Source organism: Peromyscus californicus, unplaced genomic scaffold (genome assembly GCF_007827085.1).
Source record: "Peromyscus californicus insignis strain IS unplaced genomic scaffold, ASM782708v3 Scaffold_5__1_contigs__length_169319896, whole genome shotgun sequence".
In the NCBI taxonomy this organism is placed as follows: Eukaryota; Metazoa; Chordata; class Mammalia; order Rodentia; family Cricetidae; genus Peromyscus; species Peromyscus californicus.
In genome coordinates, this window is record NW_026294573.1 from 129,452,053 (window position 1) to 129,474,551 (window position 22,499).

At 39.2% G+C, this 22,499-nt stretch overlaps 1 protein-coding gene across 13 annotated transcripts in view; it reads left to right on the forward strand.

Moving 5' to 3' along the window:
• The window catches only part of Cspp1 (centrosome and spindle pole associated protein 1), a 102,184-nt gene that overhangs the window by 25,581 nt on the left and 54,104 nt on the right, over positions 1-22,499 (forward strand). For 9 of the 13 annotated variants that reach the window (XR_008213514.1, XM_052715149.1, XM_052715148.1 and 6 more), the window contains exons 4-8: positions 10,111-10,214; positions 11,449-11,472; positions 15,572-15,652; positions 16,641-16,739; positions 19,354-19,763. Coding sequence is in view for 12 of the 13 variants with exons in the window: in XM_052715149.1 (XP_052571109.1) it covers positions 10,111-10,214; positions 11,449-11,472; positions 15,572-15,652; positions 16,641-16,739; positions 19,354-19,763 (718 nt within the window). In the remaining variant the exon portion in view is untranslated. The remainder of the gene's footprint in view (positions 1-10,110; positions 10,215-11,448; positions 11,473-15,571; positions 15,653-16,640; positions 16,740-19,353; positions 19,764-22,499) is intronic. The other 4 variants (XM_052715150.1, XM_052715152.1, XM_052715156.1 and 1 more) reach the window with 1 other exon arrangement.

Here is a 22,499-nt window from a genome sequence, read left to right on the forward strand (position 1 = left end):
TCTTTCTTTTTTCCTTAAGATTTATTTATTTACTATGTATACAATGTTCTGCCTGCAAGTATGCCTGCAGGCCAGAAGAGGGCACCAGATCTCGTTATTGATGGTTGAGAGCCACCACGTGGTTGCTGGGAATTGAACTCAGGACCACTGGAAGAGTCCTCTTAACCTCTGAACCATCTCTCCAGCCCGGATTCTTCTTTATCTGTCTCGCTTGTGTTGGATATCAGGAGCTCACTGCTATGTCCCAACCTTTTCCCCCTTATGCTGGCAAGGCAGGTGCTTTATTGTCGAGATATTTCCTCAGCTCCTGGATGTCTGTTTTTGTGCCAGTACCATGGCATTGTTTTTTTTTTTTTGGTTTTTCGAGACAGGGTTTCTCTGTGTAGCTTTGCGCCTTTCCTGGGACTCACTTGGTAGCCCAGGCTGGCCTCGAACTAGATTTATTTATTTATTATGCATACAGTGTTCTGTCTGCATGTGTCCTTGTATGCCAGAAGAGGTCACCGGATCTCATTACAGGTGGTTGTGAGCCACCATGTGGTTGCTGGTAATTGAACTCAGGACCTCTGGAAGAGCAGTCAGTGCTTTTAACCACTAAGCCATCTCTCCAGCCCCGGCATTTTTGTTACTATGGCTCAGTAAAATATTTTTTTTTTTGGAGGGGGCAGGATTTCTCTGTGTAGCTTTGGCTCCAGGAACTCACTCTGTAGACCAGGCTGGCCTTGAACTCACAGAGATCCACCTGCTTCTGCCTCTGGGATTAAAGGTGTTCGCTACCACTGCCAGGCTCAGTAATATATTTTAGGGTAAGATTTTATGCTCTTCCAGCATGGCACTTTCCACTAAGGGATTGCTTTAGCTATTCGAGACCTTTTCCTTTCAGCATGAATTCTAACTTTTTTTTTTTCTGTGAAAATATTGTTGGGATCGGTATGGATTGCATTGAATCTGTAGATAGTTTTGGTAATACAGCATTTTCCGCAATGGAGTATGAGCTCTCTTTTCATTTTCTTTATTCATTGTCTTAAAGTTTTATTGTGTTGAGACCTGTTCTTTCTATTCCTAATTTCTTCAGGACTTTTTTTTTAATCAAGGGATGTTGAACTTTGTAAAGAAGCCTTTTTTACATTGATTGAGGTGGTTATGTAATTTCCGTTCGTAAGTCAATTAATATAATGAATTATACTTATGGATTTGTATATGTTGAACCAACCTGGCATCTTTGAAATGATTGCTTTCTGGTGCTGTGTTAAGACAACCTGGGGAGGAAAGGGATTTTTCAGTCTACAGTTATAGTCCACCCTGAAGGCAAGTCAGAGCAGGCACCAGAGGCAGAAACTGAAGCAGAACCCTGAAGGAGTAATACGTCCTGGTGTCATCCTCTTGATGGCTTTTCAGCTTGGTTTCTTTTTTTTTTTTTTTTTTTTTTTTTTTGGTTTTTTGAGACAGGGTTTCTCTGTGTAGCTTTGCGCCTTTCCTGGGACTCACTTGGTAGCCCAGGCTGGCCTCGAACTCACAGAGATCCGCCTGGCTCTGCCTCCCGAGTGCTGGGATTAAAGGCGTGCGCCACCACCGCCCGGCTCAGCTTGGTTTCTTAACCCAGGACTGTAGCAGGACTTTCTTTGGACTGCCAGCTCCCAAATAATGACACAGAGACTTAATATTAATTGTGCTTGGCCTTAACTTAGGTTTGTTCCCAACTAGCTCTTAAAACTTAAATTAACCTGTTTATATTAATCTACCTTCAGCCACGTGGCTTGTTACCTCTGCTCAGTACTGTGCATCCCACTTCCTCCATGTCTGACTGGCAAATTCCCCATGTCAAATTCTAACCCAGAGTTCCTATCTTTGCCCTGAAATCCTGACTATCTTCTCCTGCCTAACTACTGGCCGTTCAGCTCTTTATTAAACCAATCAGAAGGTGCCTTGGCAGAGACACATCTTCATAGTGAACAAAAAGATTATCCCATAACACAGGATCACTTTCCAGGGATGGCACCTCCCACAGTGGGCTGGGCCCTTCCCACATCAGTCATTAATCAAGTAAATACCCAAGACTTAAAAGCCAGTCTGATGGATACATTTTCTCAATTTAGGTACCCTTTTCACAGATGACTCCAGCTTATGTCAAGTTGATGAAAAACTAGCCAGCCCAGTCATGGTGTGTATGATCTTAATGTGTTCTTGAGTTTAATTTGCAAGAATGTTTGTATCCATGTTCATCAGGGAAATTGGTCTATAGTTTTCTTTTGTGTTCTTAACTGGTTTTGGCATCAGGGTAAAGTTGCCTTCAAAGAATGAGTTTCATACTGTTCTTCTCTTTCTATTTTATGGGACAATTTGAGGGACACTGGTATCAGCTCGGTTTGGTAGTGGCATTATTTGGTGGTAGACTCTCCTTCGTTGGGAATGTCTTTGATTATTATGGATCTAATTTAAGTTGTATCTTGATTTAGGTTTGGCAGGTCATCTGTGTGTTGGAATTTATACACTTTTTACAGATTTTTCAGGATTGTGAAAATTTGTTCTTTCAAAATACACCCTAGTGACTCTATTTTATTGGAATCCATAATAACCTCTACTTTATCATTTTTAATTTTATTAATTTGATTCTTTTTTTTTCACTTTCTTTGGGTTAATTTGGCTAGGGATTTGTCAGTTTTATTTTCTTTTAAAGAACCAAGTCTTTTCTTGCTTGGGTTTGTTTGTTTTTTTTAGTCATTATTTCACTAATTTACACCTGGATCTTTATTATTTATTGTATCTGTTTTTCAGTTTACATTGTTCCCATTTTTCTAAGACCTTGAGGTATATCAATTGATCGTTTGAGCCAGTTGTTGATGGCACATGACTTTAATCCCAGCCAGGTGGATCTCTGTGAGTTCAAGGCCAGCCTGGTCTACAGAGTGAGAGCCAGGACACCAAAACTACACAGAGAAACCAAACTCCCACCCCCCAAAAAATTATTTGAGATCTCTTTTTATTTGAAAAATAATTATTAGCATACATGTTTGTGTGGGCATAAATTAACCAGAAAGACGAAAGACTGCAGTATCTGTAAAACGTCATGACCTTACTCAGTAGCCTAAAATTACACTGCTAGGGAAATAGAGGTCATCGTGCTTTACCACAGCACTAAGAGGGTAGGAACAGGATTAAGAGTTCAAGATTGCCTTTGGCTATATAGAGAGTTTGAGGTCAGCCTTGACTGCAGGAGACCCAGTCTCTAAATAAACCAAAAACCAAGTAGAGCATTTTGTGCTGGTTAGTTTTTAGTGTTCACTTTCCATAACCCAGAGTTCCCCGGGAGAATTGCCTTGATCAGATCTGCCTGTGGTCAGTGTCTGAGAACTTATCTGTATTGATGATTGATGTGGGAAGTCGCAGCCCACTGTGGGCAGCGCCATCCCTAGGCAGGTGGGCCTGTGCTGTGTAAGAAAGCTAGCTGAATACGAGTCATTGAGTTGTGTTTCTCCATACTTGCTGCTTCAGTTCCTGCTGCAGTTTCCACACTGGCTTCCTTCACTTAGAGACTGTTACCTGGAAATATAAACTGAAACCATTTCTTCTCCCAAGTTGCTTTTGGTCATGGTGATAAAATATTCTGGCCTGAACAACTTAATTCTATGATCCAGTTCATAAAACTCCCTCGCATGATTTCATCTTGCTCTCTTACGTCTTTGGCAAAAATCCAATCTTTTGTGTGTGGCTGAATTTGGGTGAATAAAACTTAACCATTATTTAAAAAAAAATACTGATTTTTTTTATTTTCTGATAATTTCATATGTGTATATAATATAATGCATTCTGATTGAGTCAACCCTCCTCCATTCTCCCCTCCATTTCCTTCCCTATCACCTCCACGACTTTCCCCTCCCAACTTCATGTTCTCTTTTTAAAATACCCACTGAGTCCACTTGTCTCTATGTGTACGGGTAGAGGACAGTGTAGCCACAGGGGGCCACATGTAAGAAGAAAACTAGCACATCATCCTCTAGCAACTGTCAGCTGCCAATAACTCCTCAGCTAGGGGTAGATCCCTGTGGTCTTCCCCATTCGTTTTGGTGTTTGGGTCTTGATTTTGTGCATGCAGTTATAGCTGCTGTGACTGTAAGTGTAATGGTGCTGTTGTGGTCAGCAAGCACTGTTTTGCTGCAGATGTCTGCCACTGTGAATAAGGGTGAAGCAGGTTTGTTGTGGAATATTTGTTTAACTATGTAAAGATGTGTTACATTTGTTTATGTTGAGGAATGTTTGTTTAACTGTAAAGGTGTGTTGCATTTGTTTAATTATGTAAAGGTGTGTTGCTGTTTTACTTTGCTTGCCTAAGACACCTGATTGGTCTAATAAAAAGCTGAATGTCCAATAACGAGGGAGGAGATATAGGTGGGACACTGGGCAGGGAGAGTAAGTAGGAAGAGGAATTTAGGCTTGAGAGGAAAAAAGGAGAAAGAAAAAGAGACGCCAGGGAGATGCCAGGAAGCGGGAACTTAGGACATTCACAATGAAAGAAAGGTAAAAAGCCCCAAGGCAAAACGTAGATGAATAAAAACAGGTTAAATTAAGTTAAAAGAGCTAGTGGGACAAGCCTAAGCTAAGGTCAAGCCTTCATAATTAATAATAAGTCTCCGTGTTTTTATTTGGGAGCTGGTTGGCCCAAGTAAAACCCAACTACACATATTCCCTGTTTTCTCCTCTGACAGGGTCAGGGGACCAGGTTTTATCCTTAATCCATTTGGACTTGATGCTCCATTACAACAAAACTTTTAAAGAATTGTTTATGTTTCTGTCTTTAATTCCCCTCTCTTCAAATTTAGTCAGTCTCTCTCTCTCTCTCTCTCTCTCTCTCTCTCTCTCTCTCTCTCTCTCTCTCTCTTTCTCTCTCTCTCTCTCTCTCTGTGTCTTTCTTTCTTCTTCGAGACAGGGTTTCTCAGTGTCGTTTTGGTGCCTGTCCTGGATCTCGCTCTGTAGACCAGGCTGGCCTTGAACTCACAGAGATTGGCCTGTCCCTGCCTCCCGAGTGCTGGGATTAAAGGCATGCGCCCACTGCCCAGCCCAGGCTTTCTCTTTTATTGCTTACCCACAGAGTTCAAGATCACTAATAATCTAAACACAGCTATATTTAATGGTTATTTCTGAAATTTTATTTATTTACTTATTTATTTTTTAATTTATAATCTTCATGAAGTAGCTTCTCACTTCTCTCATGATCTGTTGTTTTCCCTTGGCTTGGCAGGCTTCCTTGTAACTTGAATTCTAAAAGGTCTTTTAATAAAAAACCCGGAGCCAAATATTGGGGTAAATGCTGAGAGAGCAGAGAGACAAAGGAACAAGCCACTGCCGCATCTCACCTCTCCAGCTCCAGGAATCTTCTGACTGAAATACTCTGAGTCCTCACCCGAAAGGCTCCAGCTGAAAAAGCCCCTAGCTGAAAGGGACGCTTCTGCTGAAAAACCTTTAGTTCTGTCTCCTCACGCCTTATATACCTTTCTCTGCCCAGCCATCACTTCCTGAGAGTAAAGACATGTGTGATTAAAGGTGTGTGCCACCACTGCCTGGCTGTTTCTCTCCTAGACTGAGTCAGTCTCATATAGTCTAGGGTGGCTTTGAACTCATAGAGATCCAGACGGATCTCTGCCTCCCAAGTGCTAGGATTAAAGGTGTGTGCCACCACTGCCTGGCCTCTATGTTTAATCTTGTGGCTTGTTCTGTTCTCTGATCTTCAGGCAAATTTTATTAGGGTACACAATATAACACCACACCCCCTTTGGGTTTTCCTCTTCTGTTCTTAGTCCTTCCTTGTGCAGAAAACTGTTGACGTCGTTGATCTTGAACTGCTTGTTTAAACAGTTTTCTCGTAAGACTGGCCCGTGTTTGGAACGTGCCTCCAGGTGGTCCCCACACTGACGTAAAACTATCAGTAAGTGATGAGGACGGCTCCTTGTGCCGCAGCCTGTGTAAAGCACGTGGATGCTGACTATTTACTTTCTCTGGGGAAGCCTAGACTCTTGGCTCTCTAATAGCTTCCTGGGAGATAGCACTCCATGTGGGTTGTCACAGCCTGTGGCTGAAGGGACTGCTGCGTTGTGTGTGACCCCATCAGGGAAGAGCCCTCGGCAGCTGGTGCCCAGCTTCTGCTGGGTTTTGCTGCAAACGCCTCTTCCTTTTGCTAATTTTGGTTTTCATCTTTTTACTATAACGAAGTATAGCTGTGAATACAGTGATGTCTTGGTTGTTTGTTATGTAATGTGAAAGGAAGAAATGCTCTATGGGAATTTGTTTTGAACAGTGCTGATTGTGAGTACCTTCTTAGGTGAATTAATGTAAGAGTGATTGTATACTTTAGGTTTAAGTATTTTTTTAATCCCACAACTATTTACAGAAGTCTAATACTTCTTGACTGTTGGTCCTGAAGCATAATGTTAACTGCCATTGTCATTGATGCTTATGTGAGGTGACATCACTTTAAATGACACTAATACTTTTCTTGCCACTAGAATCACCAGGGACAACAGCTAAGTAAGTCTCACTATGTTTCTTAGCTCAAGTTAAGTGCCACTGTTAGTGCTTTATGGAAATGAGTAACTATTGAAATTGCTCTGTACAGTTCATTTTATTTACTGACATTTTACTGTATTCTTGTTATCATTGTGTGTATGATGTGTGTGTGTGAATGTGGGTGCAGATATGACAGAGGATGTGGAGGGCAGACAACTTACTGGAGCCGCTTCTTCCTGCGGGGTCCAGACTGAGCTCAGGGCAGGCGCTTCTAGCCACTGAGCCGTCTCACCAGACCCTTTTAATTTTATGACCCACCTCTAACAACGTAAGAGTTTAGCACTAGGTGACACAGCTCAGAGTCAGATAGATGGTACTTATCTTGACTAAACCTAAATTTATACAATAATATATATATATTAATATATATATAATATATATATATTAATATATATAATGTATAATATATATTAAATATATATATTATTGTATAATATAAATAAATAAGTAAAATGAGACAAGGTCTCACTGTGTAGCTTTTCCTTAGAACTTGCTATATAAACCAGCCTGGCTTCAAACTAGATCAACTGCCTCTGCCTCTCGAATGCTGAAATGAAAGGGGTACACTACCATTCCAAGCTTATATTAGATTTACTAATAATGCAGGAAGCGTTCTCTATGATTGCTTACTAAGCCAGTGGTACAAATAGTATTTGAATCAGTAGTGGAAAGCAAATTCCTTTTGCCGTGCAGTACTGGGGGTCGGCTCCAGGTCTTTGTGCCTCTTAGGCCAGCACTCTAGCACTGAGTTACATCCCTGCACCTCCTGACTTTGTAGACAGGGTCTCCTCGAGGCCCAGGCTGGGCTCAGGCTCACTCTAGTCCAGCAAGCCTTAAACTTACAGTCTGTGATGTGCTTCAGCTCTGGAGTACCTGGGTTTGTGAAGAGCAGTACTCTTAATAAAGTTGGACTTTATAGGGTCAGTAATTATTACCGAACACAGTTTCAGATTTTTCTTCCAGTTCTTCTAGAGAGGCCTACAAATAGAACTCAGAATTGTAGTAAAAGACACTGTAGGACTGTGACTTCCAGGAAGCTGCAGATGGCTTGTCTTCGGCCTGGGAAGGCTGGCCTGTAGGAAGATATCACCCTTTGAGCATTGTCATTTTCTCCTTGACACCATAGATGTCCATTGTGACTTCATGTCATTAGATATGTAGCGCTGGTTATTAGTTACTGTTAGCCCTCCCTCTGTGTAACCAAACTGTTAAAAAGCAGACATGAAACCCAGAGAGAATGGCATTCTTGCCCCTTCCTTCTCATTGCTTCCTCTTGCTCAGCCATTCATTTATATGTTCAGTTTCAAATTTTTTTTTATTTTTTGAGACACAGTCTCGTGTTTCCTAGACAGGCCTCGAACTCCCTATGTAGGTGACAATGACCTTGAACTTCTGGTCTTCCTGCCTCTATCTCCTGAGTGCTGTCATTACATGTGTGTGCCACCATGCCCAGACCATTTCTGCATTGATTTGGTACCCATTCCATGGTTATCAATTGTTACAAAGTTGTTTATAGCATGGGCTTGTTTTCATTAATCTCCTTTAGTTCCACACTCATCCTCCTGCTGAATGAGAGGGAGAATGCATGTAAATGAAGCCCATTATTTTGTATGCTAATTAAAACAATTAAAAGTTGGGGCTGGAGAGATGGTTCAGAGGTTAGGAGCACTGGGTGCTCTTCCAGAGGTCCTGAGTTCAATTCCCAGCAACCACATGGTGGCTCACAACCAGCTGTAATGAAATCTGGTGTCCTCTTCTGGCCTGCAGGCATACATGCAGGCAGAACACTGTATATGTAATAAATAAAAAATAAAAAAATAAAAAAACGATTAAAAATTAACAACAACAAAAAAGGCCAGCGAAGTGCCTTAGCAGGTAGAAGAATTCCTCTCATTTAGGCCTGATGACCCAAGGTTGATCCCTGGAATCTCCAGTATAGCAGGAAAGACACCGAGTCCTAAGAGTTGTCCTCTGACCGCCATACATGTGCTATGGCATGTGTATGTGCATTTGTGTGCATGTACACACACAACTTAAAAAAATGACAACAAAAACTCTCTTACTATTTCTCTCCTTCAGCTTAAAATCTGTATTTAAAAACATAATATTTCTCTGGGAGGGAAGAATTTCCTTTTAGGTTGATATAAAGTCAAGACTTAAGGAATGCTTTAGATGCCTTTCATGTGAATTGTGGGAACATGTGTTGAGATGTCCCTGCCTTTTTCACCAAGGAATTAAATAGGCCAGATATCTTTCTTTCTTTCTTTCTTTCTTTCTTTCTTTCTTTCTTTCTTTCTTTCTTTCTTTCTTTCTTTCTTTCTTCCTTCCTTCCTTCCTTCCTTCCTTCCTTCCTTCCTTCCTTCCTTCCTTCCTTCCTTCCTTCCTTCCTTTCTTTCTTTCTTTCGTTTTATTTTTCCCGAGACAGGGTTTCTCTGTGTAGTTTTAGTGCCTGTGCTGGATCTCGCTCTGTAGACCAGGCTGGCCTTAAACTCACAGAGATCTGCCTGGCTCTGGCTCCCGAGTGCTGGGATCAAAGGCGTGCGCCACCACCGCCCGGCCAGATATTTTTATCAAGAGAATTCCCAGTGTTTAGAGTGTAAAGTAAAATGTACTGTATTATGAAATAGTAGACATCCATTTGTACATATGTAACCGTGGCCTTTCCTCCTGAGTTCACTGGTCTAAAATAAAAACAGATGACACATACATAGCACATATCCATAATTCCGTGAATTGTAAGGAGTAAATAAATGGATATTTTTATGACAGTTTATAAATTCATCTACTATTTCTTCTAGAATAATTGTAAGCTTTTTCTTTTACAAGTAATAATTTTTGTTTTCTAATTAGTTAAATATTTATATAAATTATATAAATAATTAAAAATTAATGAATTAATTTGAGACAGGGCCTAATGAACCTTAGGCTGGCCTTAAAGTCTTTGCAGCCAAGGATGGTCTGAAACTTCTTGTCTTCCTGCCTGTCTTCCTTCCTGCCTCTCAAGATCTGGGATTACAGTTGTGTAGTACCGCACTGTATTCACACAGTGCTAAGGATCCACCCCAGGGCTTCCTGTGTGCTAGGCAAATACTTGACCAGCTGAGCCACATCTTTAGCCTTAGAAGTGATTATTTTTATTTTCTAAAAATTTAAAAATTATATTTGGGAGGTACTGGAAACTCTGGTTAGTCTAGCCTTGCTGGAGGAAATAGGTCTCAAAACAACAGCAACAATAAAAACAAATGAAGAGAAGAAAAACAAGATGCTTGGTGATAATTTGTCTACACCGGGACAAAGGTACTATACATTTACACACATCCTTGCATATACAATAACCTGAGACTATGTTAATATAGGTACATAGAAACACCATATTCTGGGCAGGGAATAGGATGGCTGTGGTTCACAGGTGGGAATCATTACCACAGCATCTGTGTATCACCCACCAAAGCATTCAAAACATGAAACCCTATGTGCTTTGTTACAGGAGGGGGAACTTCATTGAAATTGCTTTGAAAAGGAATATGCTACTTAAATTGTTTTCTTTTTTAGGAATTGATTATGGATTAAGTTTACCACTTGGAGAAGATTATGAACGGAAAAAACATAAATTAAAAGAAGAATTGAGGCAAGATTATAGACGCTATCTTACTCAGGTAAGACATTCTATTAATGAGTCGTGTTTTGTCTGTTGGAATTTATCCCTTAAATTTACTTTTGGGAAGTGTTGATCATATGTGATATCTGGTCACCTAGTGTAGTCAAAATTAATTATTGGTGGAAAAAAGGTGGGAATTTGTGCTGTGGAGTAATAGACTCTTCCTGGAGCTTTGTAGTTCAGCAAGGCTCTGGATTTAGTCTCCAGCACAGGAGAGTGTTTCCTAGGGAAATGGATTTTAACACTAACGAGATTAACCACTGTAAACAGTGGTTGTTTGTTTTCTGTAAAGCTATCTGCGTCTAAAGGAGCATTTCCACTATTCCCCACAGGGTATTCAAATGACATGAAGCATTTTAGTTACTAATTATCTTTTTATTTGGTAAGGTTATACATTTTCAGTTAATAGTCTTGTTAACTGTATTCAGTCAGGTTTTTTTCATTACTGTGACAAAATATCTGTCTGAGAGAAAACCCTATAAGAGAGAGAAGATTGGGCCGGGCGGTGGTGGCGCACGCCTTTAATCCCAGCACTCGGGAGGCAGAGGCAGGTGGATCTTTGTGAGTTCGAGGCCAGCCTGGTCTACAGAGCGAGATCCAGGAAAAGGCGCAAAGCTACACAGAGAAACCCTGTCTCAAAAAAAAAAAAAAAAAGAGAGAGAAGATTTTCGAGGTCCAGGCTGCAGTCAGCTGACTCCATTGCTGTGGACCTGTGTAGGAACATGCAGCAGAGGCAGGTTGACATATCATGACAGGCAGGAATCGAAGATTAGACAGGAAGGGTCTGGGCAGAAGATACAGCCTTCCAGTTGACATGTCCCAAGTGATCCATTTCCTCCAGCAAGAGCCTTTTGGGACAGTTCATATCCAGATCTTAATGGCCACCAACAGTTTTGCTTTATGATTTAATGTTTTATGTAGCAGAACCCTTTTGCAATGTCAGATTAGTTAAGAGTTAAATTAGAGGCTTATGATGCAATTTTCTTTGTAGGTTAGAAAAATATTTAGGGGTTGGGGATTTAGCTCAGTGGTAGAGCGCAAGGCCCTGGGTTTGGTCCTCAGCTCTGGAAAAAAAAAAAAAAATTCAAGCAGTCATGTTTCTAGAGTCCACATACTCTTGGCCTTTCCATTGCTTTAGAAATACTTGTTTCAAGCTGTCTCTGACTTGTAATTGGAAAGAACAGACCTTTACTCAATACGTCTTATCAACGGTTTGTTTCTCTTGACTTTAGGGCATTACACAAGCAAAAAGAAAGGTAGGGTTGCCTGCATCATGTTCTCTTCTAGTTTGTGTATAAGAAGATGTGATAGCTTGTAATCATGTGCACTCAAGTGATTGAAATCAAGTAGAAAAACAGCTTCATTTGTGTTTTTGAGACTTCTGAGTGGCACTGTTTTGACAATCCACAATTACAATTTTCTATTAATGCAGTCATTGTCTTGATTCTTGCTTTGTATTTGTTTCTGTTGCTTTCTTTATAAATAGCCTGAAACTGTTGTGTGCTTGCTTTTAGCATGTTATTTTTTGCTCCACAATTTATACTGATCTCAAGATACTTAAAAATGCTTTGAACTATGTATTGTCATGATTTGGATTACTAGATATTTTTGTACTAATCAGACTGATCACATTTGTTAATTTATGTTGGAAAACAGCACCAGTTAGTAGTTGTACAAACTATTTAAAAATAATCTCATATATTCTTTAATCACTCAGTTAATAGTTTAATACACTATAGATCCTGTCTTCAAGGGCTTTAGGATTTAGCTGTGGATATAATATTTCATTGAGATCAGAAACTACAACGAGATATCCTAATCAGTGGCAAGCATCATTTTATAAGGCATTACAGGATAGGAAGAAATTGGATATTCAGAAGGCAAAATAGAGTAGAGAAAACTTTTCAAATGGAGACTATAGACTGAAGAATGATGTGGACTTTTGGTTCATTTGAGACATTTACCAGCTTGACTAGATGGATGATAGCCTTTTTATAAAGTAGTGAGAAATGATATAGAAGGCTAGGATTTTGTTGTTGAAAGACAGTCTCTGATGGGCTGTGGTGACGCGTTGACTTCTGGAAATGTCCATGAAGAGCATAACTGCTTTAGAACAGTGACTTCAACCTGTTTGAGACTCTCACTAACTTAAATTCTATGCCTTAACTGAACTTGTACTGATTGTCCATTGTTCATGATGCTTTCCAGAATGATCTTGCGGCTAACTGATTTAAATATTTCAGTGTCTTTCTCACTAATTTTTGAATAAAAATTCGAATTCCTTAGCCTGACACACCTTTCCTGTTCTAGCTTGACTTCCTAGGCCTGTCCTGTATGTCATATCTTCCTCTTTTCTGCCTTTTCTTACTCCATAGAAAAGGAATGATAGGGGTGCTGGCATGCCTTGTAAAGATGTGTTTTCACCTTGTGAAGGCTGGCTACCAAATGTAGAGGGTACTGAAAGGTCAAAGAATGGAAGGCGGATCTTGGATTATACAAAGTATGAATTATTAGACACCGAGTCATATCTTAGGCAACAGCAAGGCAGAAGGAGAGGGATTATGTCTGGTCTAGCCAAAGGTGGACCATGTCTAACCAGCCTTCCTCAAAAATAGTTAACATGCCCAATATCAGTTAAAAAGCAATCTGGGGGCTAGAGATACAGCTCTGTGGTACAGCACTCACCTCTTGCAACAAAGAGCCGTCTGGATGGTGGCTAACACAGAATCCTCTGGGTGTTGTTACTTAAACAACTTCCCACCTGGCTTGAGATGATCACCCAATTGGCAGTCACAGCAATGATGGCTGTGGTCCTGTCAATCTGAATAGTCATGAGTGGGCATGAGAAGGAATTGCCTTTTTAAAAGAAAAGGGAGAGTGATCAAGGGAACAAGGTCTTTACATTACCATGACGGAGTTGTTTTTGTGATGGGTTATTAAAAATACAGTGGTAAAGTAGTGGCATTTTCTTCAAGCCTTTGGATGATACCTGGAGGTGGGAGTTGAAAGCAAGAAGATTACATTCGGGCAGTGGTGGCTTATACCTTTAATTCCAGCACTTGGAAGGAAGAGACAGGTAGATCTTAGTGAATTTGAGGCCAGCCTGATCTACAAAGTGAGTTCCAGGACAGCCAGAGCTACACAGAGAAACCCTTGAAAAACAAAACAAAATAAACAAAGCAAAACATTAATTTAACCACTGCCAGGAAGAGCCACTAAACAAATACCACTTTTTTCCCTCTAGTTTTTAGAATGAGGAATTGTTGGTGTTCTTACTGGGCAGACAGAACAGCTTTTAAATTGAGTCAGAAAATTAATTCCATTAGTCTATAGTTCTTTCTTGAGCCTTACACTTTTCTATCTGGCTGTCTACTTGATGTTTTCACTTTGAAATAGTGCCCACCTCTTGTGTTAAAAACAGTGTAGACCATGTCCAAACAGGAACTCGGGATTACCATCTTCATTCTCGTGCTATAGAAGCCACACTCTCCATAGCCTGTTCTTTTTGTTTGTTTAGTAATTTATTTTGACTATAGCAATTATGGCCTCCTAACATACTGATGGACACCAAATGGATGACAGAGTTATAGTAGTCACCTAGTATTTACTGAACAGATAAAATTCAAGTTCTTGTTGCTAGATGTGGTAGCACATGCCTTTAACCCTGGTAGGGGGAGGTGTTTGGGATCTATGCCAACCTGTTCTACATAGTGTGTTAGTTCTAGACCAGCATCAGGGCTGTAGCGAGGCTCTGTTTAAAAAAAAAGAAAGAAACAAAAAACAAGTTTTTGTAAAGCTATGTTATTCTTACTTATTTATTTTTTCATTTTGTTGAAAAATTCAGACATTACCCTAAACTTGTTTTGTGAGTGAGGAATGATAGCTTTTGGTTGAGGATTGGGATTTTTTTGTTGTCGTTGTTGTTCATTTATACTTCTTCGAAATGATTAGTTGTATAGTGTACTTTGACATGGTGATAAGCAGAGTTAGGATCCACTCAGTCCTTTGTCTTACCTGTTTTCTTTTGATAAAGAAGCTTATTAGACTCCCATAAGCCAGCTTTCAAACTAGCGTTTGTAACTTTAGATTTATTGAAACATTATTAATGCCTTTATTACTTTTTCCATATACAATCTTCTCATACATTCCATGTTTTTATTTTTTATTTTTTATTTTTTTGGTTTTTCAAGACAGGGTTTCTCTGTGTAGCTTTGCGCCTTTTCCTGGAACTCACTTGGTAGCCCAGGCTGGAACTCACAGAGATCCGCCTGGCTTTGCCTCCCGAGTGCTGGGATTAAAGGCGTGCGCCACCACCGCCCGGCTCATTCCATGTTTTTAATATAATGCTACTGAAGCAGATAGTATTGCAGTTGTTTATGTTTGTTTTGTTAACTAAATGATTAGAGGGAACATAAGCTTATCATTGTTTCCTTGACATATAAAATACTAATTGGAAAGCATCAAATGATCAATAATTGTTTAATGTGTTCATGAATGCAAAAAACTGGATAGCCTACACATGCTGATTTAGCTTTTATGATGTAGTGTTGTAGATGATATTGCCTGTTTTACAAGTGAAGGAACTGAGGCAGAGAAGCTAAATGACTTAGCTCTTTTGACTAAGAAGTAGTATCAAAAGATTGGTTTTCATTTGCTTTAAATTGTTCATAGAGACTTTATGTTTTGTATCCTGTTTGATCCTTACACTAACTTTGATAGTTGTGCAGGGCAGGCATCGTTCTCACTGTTTGGAAGGATGAGTGTCAGATGAACTGGCTTGGTCAGAATTGCCTTGTCTTGTAAGTGTGGCTGTTAGTTGGAGAAGCTTGAGCTCTAGGTCCTTGGATGCCCAGGCTGATGCTCAGCAATGCTCACTGATGCCACCTGAGTGCTTAGTGGACATGAATGGAGGGACACACAGCAGCAGCATTCACAGTTTCGTCTTTGGGACTTTGTGCGTATATTTACTTAGATGACTACAGCGAACAGAAAAAAACAAAACAAAAACACTGCAGGCATTCATAAAAATACTGATGAGGGAGTTAAAAGAGTGAAGACTCTATACCCAGAGGGGTAAAAATCGGAAAAATCAACCCTTTTCACAACTGTTATCACCCCCGTTCTAAAGCTGTATGTGTGTTGCAAATCTGAGTTAAAGCTTGAGCCTCCCTTTCCCGAAGTTGATTTGAAGGAATTCTGTTTGGTGTGCTTTCTAGATGTACAGTCTCTGACTTCATGTCCATCTCATCCTTCTGTTGTGCATTATGTAGCAGCGTAGAATATAGAATGTAAAGACAACTTTGAAATGTTCAAAAGCAATTAGCTAATGTATATTTTTAATGTCTATATACACAGAAAAATTTTCTATCTACGGGTGAAACAGACCCATCTACTCTGGGAGTTTCTCTTCCTATCGATGAGCGGTTATCTGCCAAGGTAGGTGGGTAGGAGTAGAGTTTCCTGGGGCTTCAAAAGCATGAGAGAATATCCTTCTACTTACACCATTTCTCCCTACTTGACTGTAGTCTTTCTTTAGAAAAGTCTATGGAATTTCTGGTTGAGTCATTTGAAAAGTTCTTTTGAACATTAATGATGTGATAGATTTCTTTAATGTGTTGATTGTTTTGCTGTATTTTATTTACTTAATCAAATAATTCAGTTTATTTTTTCCACATTGATATCTGAGCTACACATTTGTGCTTTGTGATGCAGTTATCAGTGACATGAATAGATGTGAGAGGCTAGTGTTGCTGAGCTAGCTGTACGTTTCTGTCACTCCATTAACACAATTCTTGTTTTGTAAGAGATGGTAGCAACATCGAGTAGTATGTAAGACAAAGTGGACAGTCACCAAGTTTTGAAAAGCAGACCTCATTTTAAAGTGCTCTTTTAGATTGTGGAGTTTCAGTGACATTGAACATACTAGGATTTAAAAAAATGTACTACTGCAATGTATTTGCATTTCAACAACAGTTCTGTTATAGTGTTTTAAATGTCTATAGAATTTTTACCATTTTTTTGTTTAGGAGTTCTTTGACCTAGGGAATAAAATGGTTAGTATTAGCATTTTGGTAGTGGTTTGGGGAATTGCAGAAAGGATATGTCACTGAGAAGCACTGGGGGAAAGGAATCAAGATATCTTATAACTGAAGTAGTACCATTCTGTTAGTGACATCACGTGCTAATGAATGGAAAAGCATATAGTCATGTCTGTTTGCATATGACAAGGGAGACTTGGGGAGCTGCGGTGCTGATGAGTCCTCTTCTTGTTCCTTTCAGTGGCTTTCTAGTCCTTAAAATCATTAGTAAAGCTGGATTTAGACTAAGAGCTCTGATTTGTATGATTCTGGTTTGATATTAACAGCTCCCCCCCCCCCCCCCACTGAAGTTGAGGTTAACATTGCCTTTCAATTTCTTTTTTAAGGAAAGGTTGAAACTTGAGCGCAACAAAGAATACAATCAATTTCTCAGGGGTAAGGAAGAATCCATAGAAAAGGCCAGACAGGTAGAAAAGAATATTGAGGTATGTTTTATGTTTATAAAGTGATTTTTAATATCATATGTATGAGTGGGCTGCTAGGATTTCATGTTTGTACCACCATCCCTGACTTTATTTATTTTATTTTTATTTTTTATTTTTTATTTTTTTTTTGAGACAGGGTTTCTCTGTGTAGCTTTGCGCCTTTCCTGGAACTTGCTTTGTAGACCAGGCTGTCCTCTAACTCACAGAGATCCTTCTGGCTCTGCCTCCTGAGTGCTGGGATTAAAGGTGTGCGCCACCACCGCCCGGCTTTACTTTTTAGTTTAAGTAATTTTAAAATATTGACAGTTTCTGGGTGAGAAATATATATACATATATCTATATTGCATATCAAGAGTTATCAAAACTGTATAATAATTGAATGAAGTTCTTTTTTAAAATTTTATTTTTTAAATAATCATTGTTAAAAATATAATTGAATAATTTCCCCTCTCCTCCCTTCAACTCCTCACATATTGTCCCCTAACTACTCTCAAACTCATGGCCTCATTTTCTTTAATTGTTATTGTTACGTATATACAATGCATAAATATATAATCTGTTGAGTCCATTTAATGTTGCTTGTATGTATATGATTTCAGGGCTGACCACTTGGCATTGGATAACCAATTAGGGGGTTCATTCCTGGGGAAGAGTAATTCTCTCTCCCTCAGCTGTGATTAGTTGTCTGTAGTTCTTTGTCTAGGGGTTGGGGCCCTTTGAGATTTCCCCATCTGCATTAGCATGTCGTGTGGTGTTGTCGTTGTTCAGGTCATGTTTGGGCAGTTGTGTTGCTGAGGTATCCTGAGTGTAGTGTCCTGTCATTTCTAGGAGACACAATCTCACTGCAGCTTTCTTGTTTCTTTGGCTCTTAGAATCTAATCTCTCTGTCCTCTGCCGAAAGATGTTCCCTGCGCTTTGGGTGGAGGAGTTGTGTATTAGATGTAGCCTCTGGGGCCAAGTTATTGGAGCAACTGTCAGCTGCTCTGCATTTTGATCAGTTGTGGTTTTCTATAGTGGTCTCCATCTGCTTCAAAGACAAGCTTCTTTAATGAGGAGTAAAATTTACACTTACTTGTCCACTTATAGATAAGTGTTTAGAATCTGGGAGGAATTCTGCGGGTTTAGTAAAGTGGTGATAGTAGGCTCTCCTTGAAGACCTCTGACCTCAACAGCCCTGGGTAGTTGTCTCAGTTTCTAGTACCAGGCGTGATTTCCTTCCTGATGAGTGGGCCTTAAGACCAATTAGACAGCTGTTGATTAGTTCCAAGATAGAAGTGCCACGATATCACCTTTCAGGATATATGGCTGGCCATGCTGGTTCATTGTTGTGGTCAATAGGTATCACAGCTGGATCGGTGTCTTAATTAGAGTTACTATTGCTGTGTTAGAACACCGTGACCAAATGCAAGTTGGGAAGGAAAGGGTTTATTCAACTTACACTTCCATATCACAGTTCATCATTAAATACAGTGAGGGCAGAAACTCAAGCAGGGTAGGAACCTGACTGTAGGAGCTGATGTAAAGACCACTGAGGAGTGCTGTTTACTGACTTATTCCCCAAGGCTTGCTCAGCCTACTTTCTTATAGAATCCAGGACCACCAGCCCAGGGGTGGCACCACCCACAGTGGGCTGGTCCTCCCCGACCAATCACTAATTAAGAAAGTGCCTTACAGGTTTGCCTGCAGCTGGCTATTATGGAGGCATTTTCTTTATTGTGGTTCCTTCTTCTCAGATGACTTTAGCTTCTGTCAAGTTGACATCAAACTTGCCAGCACAGTAGGACTTACTGGTTGCTTCCTTCCTTTGGCAGCCTGCATGGTACCTTTTGGAAATGAGAAAGCTGTTCCTCAGGGAGGAGGCTTTCAGGTCATATTCAGATCTAATCTTCTGACGTCTGAGGTGCATGGTGTCTTCAGCAATAGGTTCTTACTTTCAGCCTCTGGGAGGCAACCCAGTGCAACAGTGTATAATGTTTTGGGAGTCTCCTGGACTCCCCGAACAACAGCCCAAAGGAGGTATCTCATACCTGGTCCTGAGGTTTTTGTTAGGTAGTGTATGGCTCTCGGCGGGCATTGTCAGCCCAAGTGGCGTAACCTTTCAAGACATGGTCTCATTGTGTAGCTCTGGCTGTCCTGGAACTTGCTTTATAGACCAGGCTGACCTGAAACTCAAGAGATCCACCTGCCTCTGCTTCTCAAGTGCTGGGATTAAAGACGTGTGCCACCACCACCCAGCAAAGCTTACCATGTTTAGGAAGAATTTAATTTGAAGTACTATGTAAATATTAAAATATATCTCTTATGTCTAAAGCTAAGAATTTGCATTTAGTTGTCAGGTTTTTCATAGCCACTTACCCATTTTACTATCGCTCGTCTCTTGCTATATAATACAGTTTACTGCAACATAATTCTTTGAAATTTTTTTTTCCAAAAAAAAAAAAAACAAAAACTTTTTTGGCTCTTTTGATTAAACATCAAAGTTCAGATATAAATCAGTAAATTTTAAGGATAGTTATTGAAATTTTATGTAATAAAGACTTAGTATGACTTGAGATTTTAATATCTTTTATATGATAATGTCTCATTAAGCTGTTTTTCTTTTTTAATTCAACAGCCTAAGAGTCAAAGAAATAAAAACCCTGTTAGTCACGGCAAACCTGATCTACCTCCACAAAAACAGACTTCATACACACATTCAGAGGCCCCCACATATGAAGAGCTTCTAAACCGAAGACGTCGGGAGGAAAGCAGATATCAACAACTAGATGATGAAATTGAGTTAATCAGTAGAAGACTTCTTAAACAGACGAATGAAGAAGTAGGCATTTCTGGTACGAAACAAAGCTTTGCCAGCAAGGCTGGTGTTCCGGAGCGAAGAGCTCGAAGGGTTAATGCGGAGCAAGTGCCTGACAGACAGTACTATAGATCTGACCGAGATCTTGACGGCAGTGAAGAAATGGACGAGAGATTTAGATTTGAAAGTGACTTTGATAGAAGACTTCTGAGAGTATATCCAGATGAGAGGTATTTACATCTTCATTTTTATTCTCTTTATTTACTTAATATTGCTGTTAGTTTTATAAAAGCAGTTTTACTTGATTTACCATATTTGATTAATTCAGCCATACTGTCTGTTTTGTGAAGCACCATAATTTAAAATTAGGACCCCAAGGTAAAGCTAGAAAGTAGAAAGTGTATACCCTTAATCTAAAGTGAGTGGAAACATTCTCATAGAGGGAATTTCTTGTCTCAACTATGATCAAGTAGGGGGGTAAACAACACAAACCAAACAAAAACAAACAAGCAAAAAACCTCGAAGTCTTGTGTTCGAGTGGGCAGCCTAAAGCAGACGTTGATTAAGGTTCGAGGCCTGGATTCTGGTTGCCAGTAGCATCCAGAGAGACCTCAGGGTTAAGGACTCAGGTTGTCTTGGGTCACAGTTTCCCAGACGACTGTCAGGGATAAAACCCACTTCTTCTGCAGCAGGTTAAAGTCAGTTTGATAGCCAGCCTAATTTCAAATGGTGAAACGTAGGGAAAAGGGATATTTTACCGTGGGTGAAATACAGTTTGTGACTTAATGTTTGTACACCCTAACTGTCTTTATCAATGTATTTTAAAGACTGTTATTGGACTTTGATGTAATTCAAATGGTGTAAAACTCTTCTCAGTCAGATTTTCAAATGTTTTTTTACTTTCTTTGAATAACTGATTTTGTGATATTGTTTGGAATTTCTTAACTATAGGTCTTTGTTTTCATTTACCTTAATATTTAACTTGACATGTTTCTTTAACTATTAGAGATAGAAATGTCACAGAGCCTATCTCTGTCATTGGCCTGCTAACTTGATGGATTACATGTAAATTTTGGGACCTGTTTTGTGTAATGGTCTAAATATTCACTTTTTTAGTATTTTCGAAAATATTCTTGGGCTGCATTGTCAGTATTTTAGTTATTGATAACAATACAAAGCTTTCATTAATTCTCTGTCTTTAGTCTGTATCTTAATTTAAGTAATTTGAGTTCAAAATATAATATCTGGAATAATGAGAAATGTGGATTGCTTATTATAGTTTTCTATATGAGTATAGTTTATACTTCAGAAAATGCTCCAAACCCTATAGTATCTTATATTTGAAAATGCTTATATTTAAAGTAATTAGAACACCTCTCAATTTTGCAGCACTCCAGGCACTACTGGAATCTTGATGGTGTCTTCTCTGTACCTGAGAACTTTCTAGAACCTTTACTTTTCTCATTATGATATTTGCCTCCAGAATATAATGAAAGCATAATTTTAAAGTTTGGAATTTTATGAACTTATGACAATTGATGCTTTATTTTTCACATACGAGCTAACAAATCAATTAATTCCATTCTGATCACTTGAGGACTGCATTATTATCTTATGTATCTCATAAATGACCTTTCTCTGTCAACTTCCTTAAATAGTATTTTGAAATTATTTTATATAAGGTTGAGTTCTTACTCATTATCTCAGTTCTGAACACTACGTAAGTGTATGTTATGTGTTACTTATATTTTGTTAATGTATCAGCTGTCATATCTCAGTATGTTAGGCCATTTTTCATGTTTCTTGAGGATAATTGGGGTTATAACCACCTTTTCTTTCTCTTTGAGAAAAAGAATTCACATTAATCATTCAATAGTTATATTTAATGGGTATAGTTGTTAGTAAAAGAAATAACTCTATCCTTTAACTTCTATGATTTCCTTGTTCCGCACTTCTCAAAGTTAAATTTTTGATCGATTTTACTTTTATAGTGATGTTTTATTTTTATAATTTTGCTATGAGTTTCTTTTTAATTATCTTACAACTTCTTAACATACCTGATGTTTTATGAGCAGTATGTTTTTTCTTATCTTAAAGGTGGGGCAGTGAAAGATGTCCAGGAAGGGTTGTTTTCCTAAAGTCATTCCATGAATTGGTCAGTGTTCTTAAATAATTGACAAAGTTGTTCTTATTGGGACTAACGGTTTGTATTCTTTGTGTTTGTGTGTATGGTTTATGTGTACATACTAATGAGTAAAGTTGATGTTTAGGAGCTCTCTGAAGTTGAATGTAAATAGTTCTTTTTAATGATACTTTGAATTATAGACTCTTAAACTGTAGCCTGTGCTAGTCTTTATTACTTATTAACTGAGCTGTAGAGGTGAACACAATATCTCTTAGTGTTTTACTTAGTATTAACGAGTTAAGGAAGTTTTCAGTATTGTAATGCTGCGTGCAGTTTCTGTGTGACTAATGTGTCACACAGAATCACATTTCCATTCTATTTAAATTTTGCTAGTTGTATATTTATAATTAATAGACAGTAAAATTCTGAAATAATCTTTTCTTTTGAAGCCAGTGAGGGGACTTCACTCCTGTGCCACTGAACTGAGACTCAGTGCCTAAGGTTTTTCTTGAGGGCAGATTGTATGGACACCCCTTCCTAGCATAAGCTAACATCCCAGACTTCCTGTAGGAAAGAAATGTTTCTTTATAGCCTGTAATGTTTGTGCAGATAGTTTAGAGAGTGGCGCACTCGTTAGTCCTTAGCCTGTTGGACCTCCTGAGACCTGTGCTGTCAGGTGACAGCCGAGGGCTGGCTAGCAGCCCCGTCTGGTACTGTATGTAGGCAGTCTCCAGCCTGCTGTCAGACTGTCTGCACGTGGGTCCTCTAGATGCAGTGTGACTAAATAGAAAGGGCATTGCCAGTTAGGGCTGGAATTTGCTTTGAGTGGTAGAAAATAGGG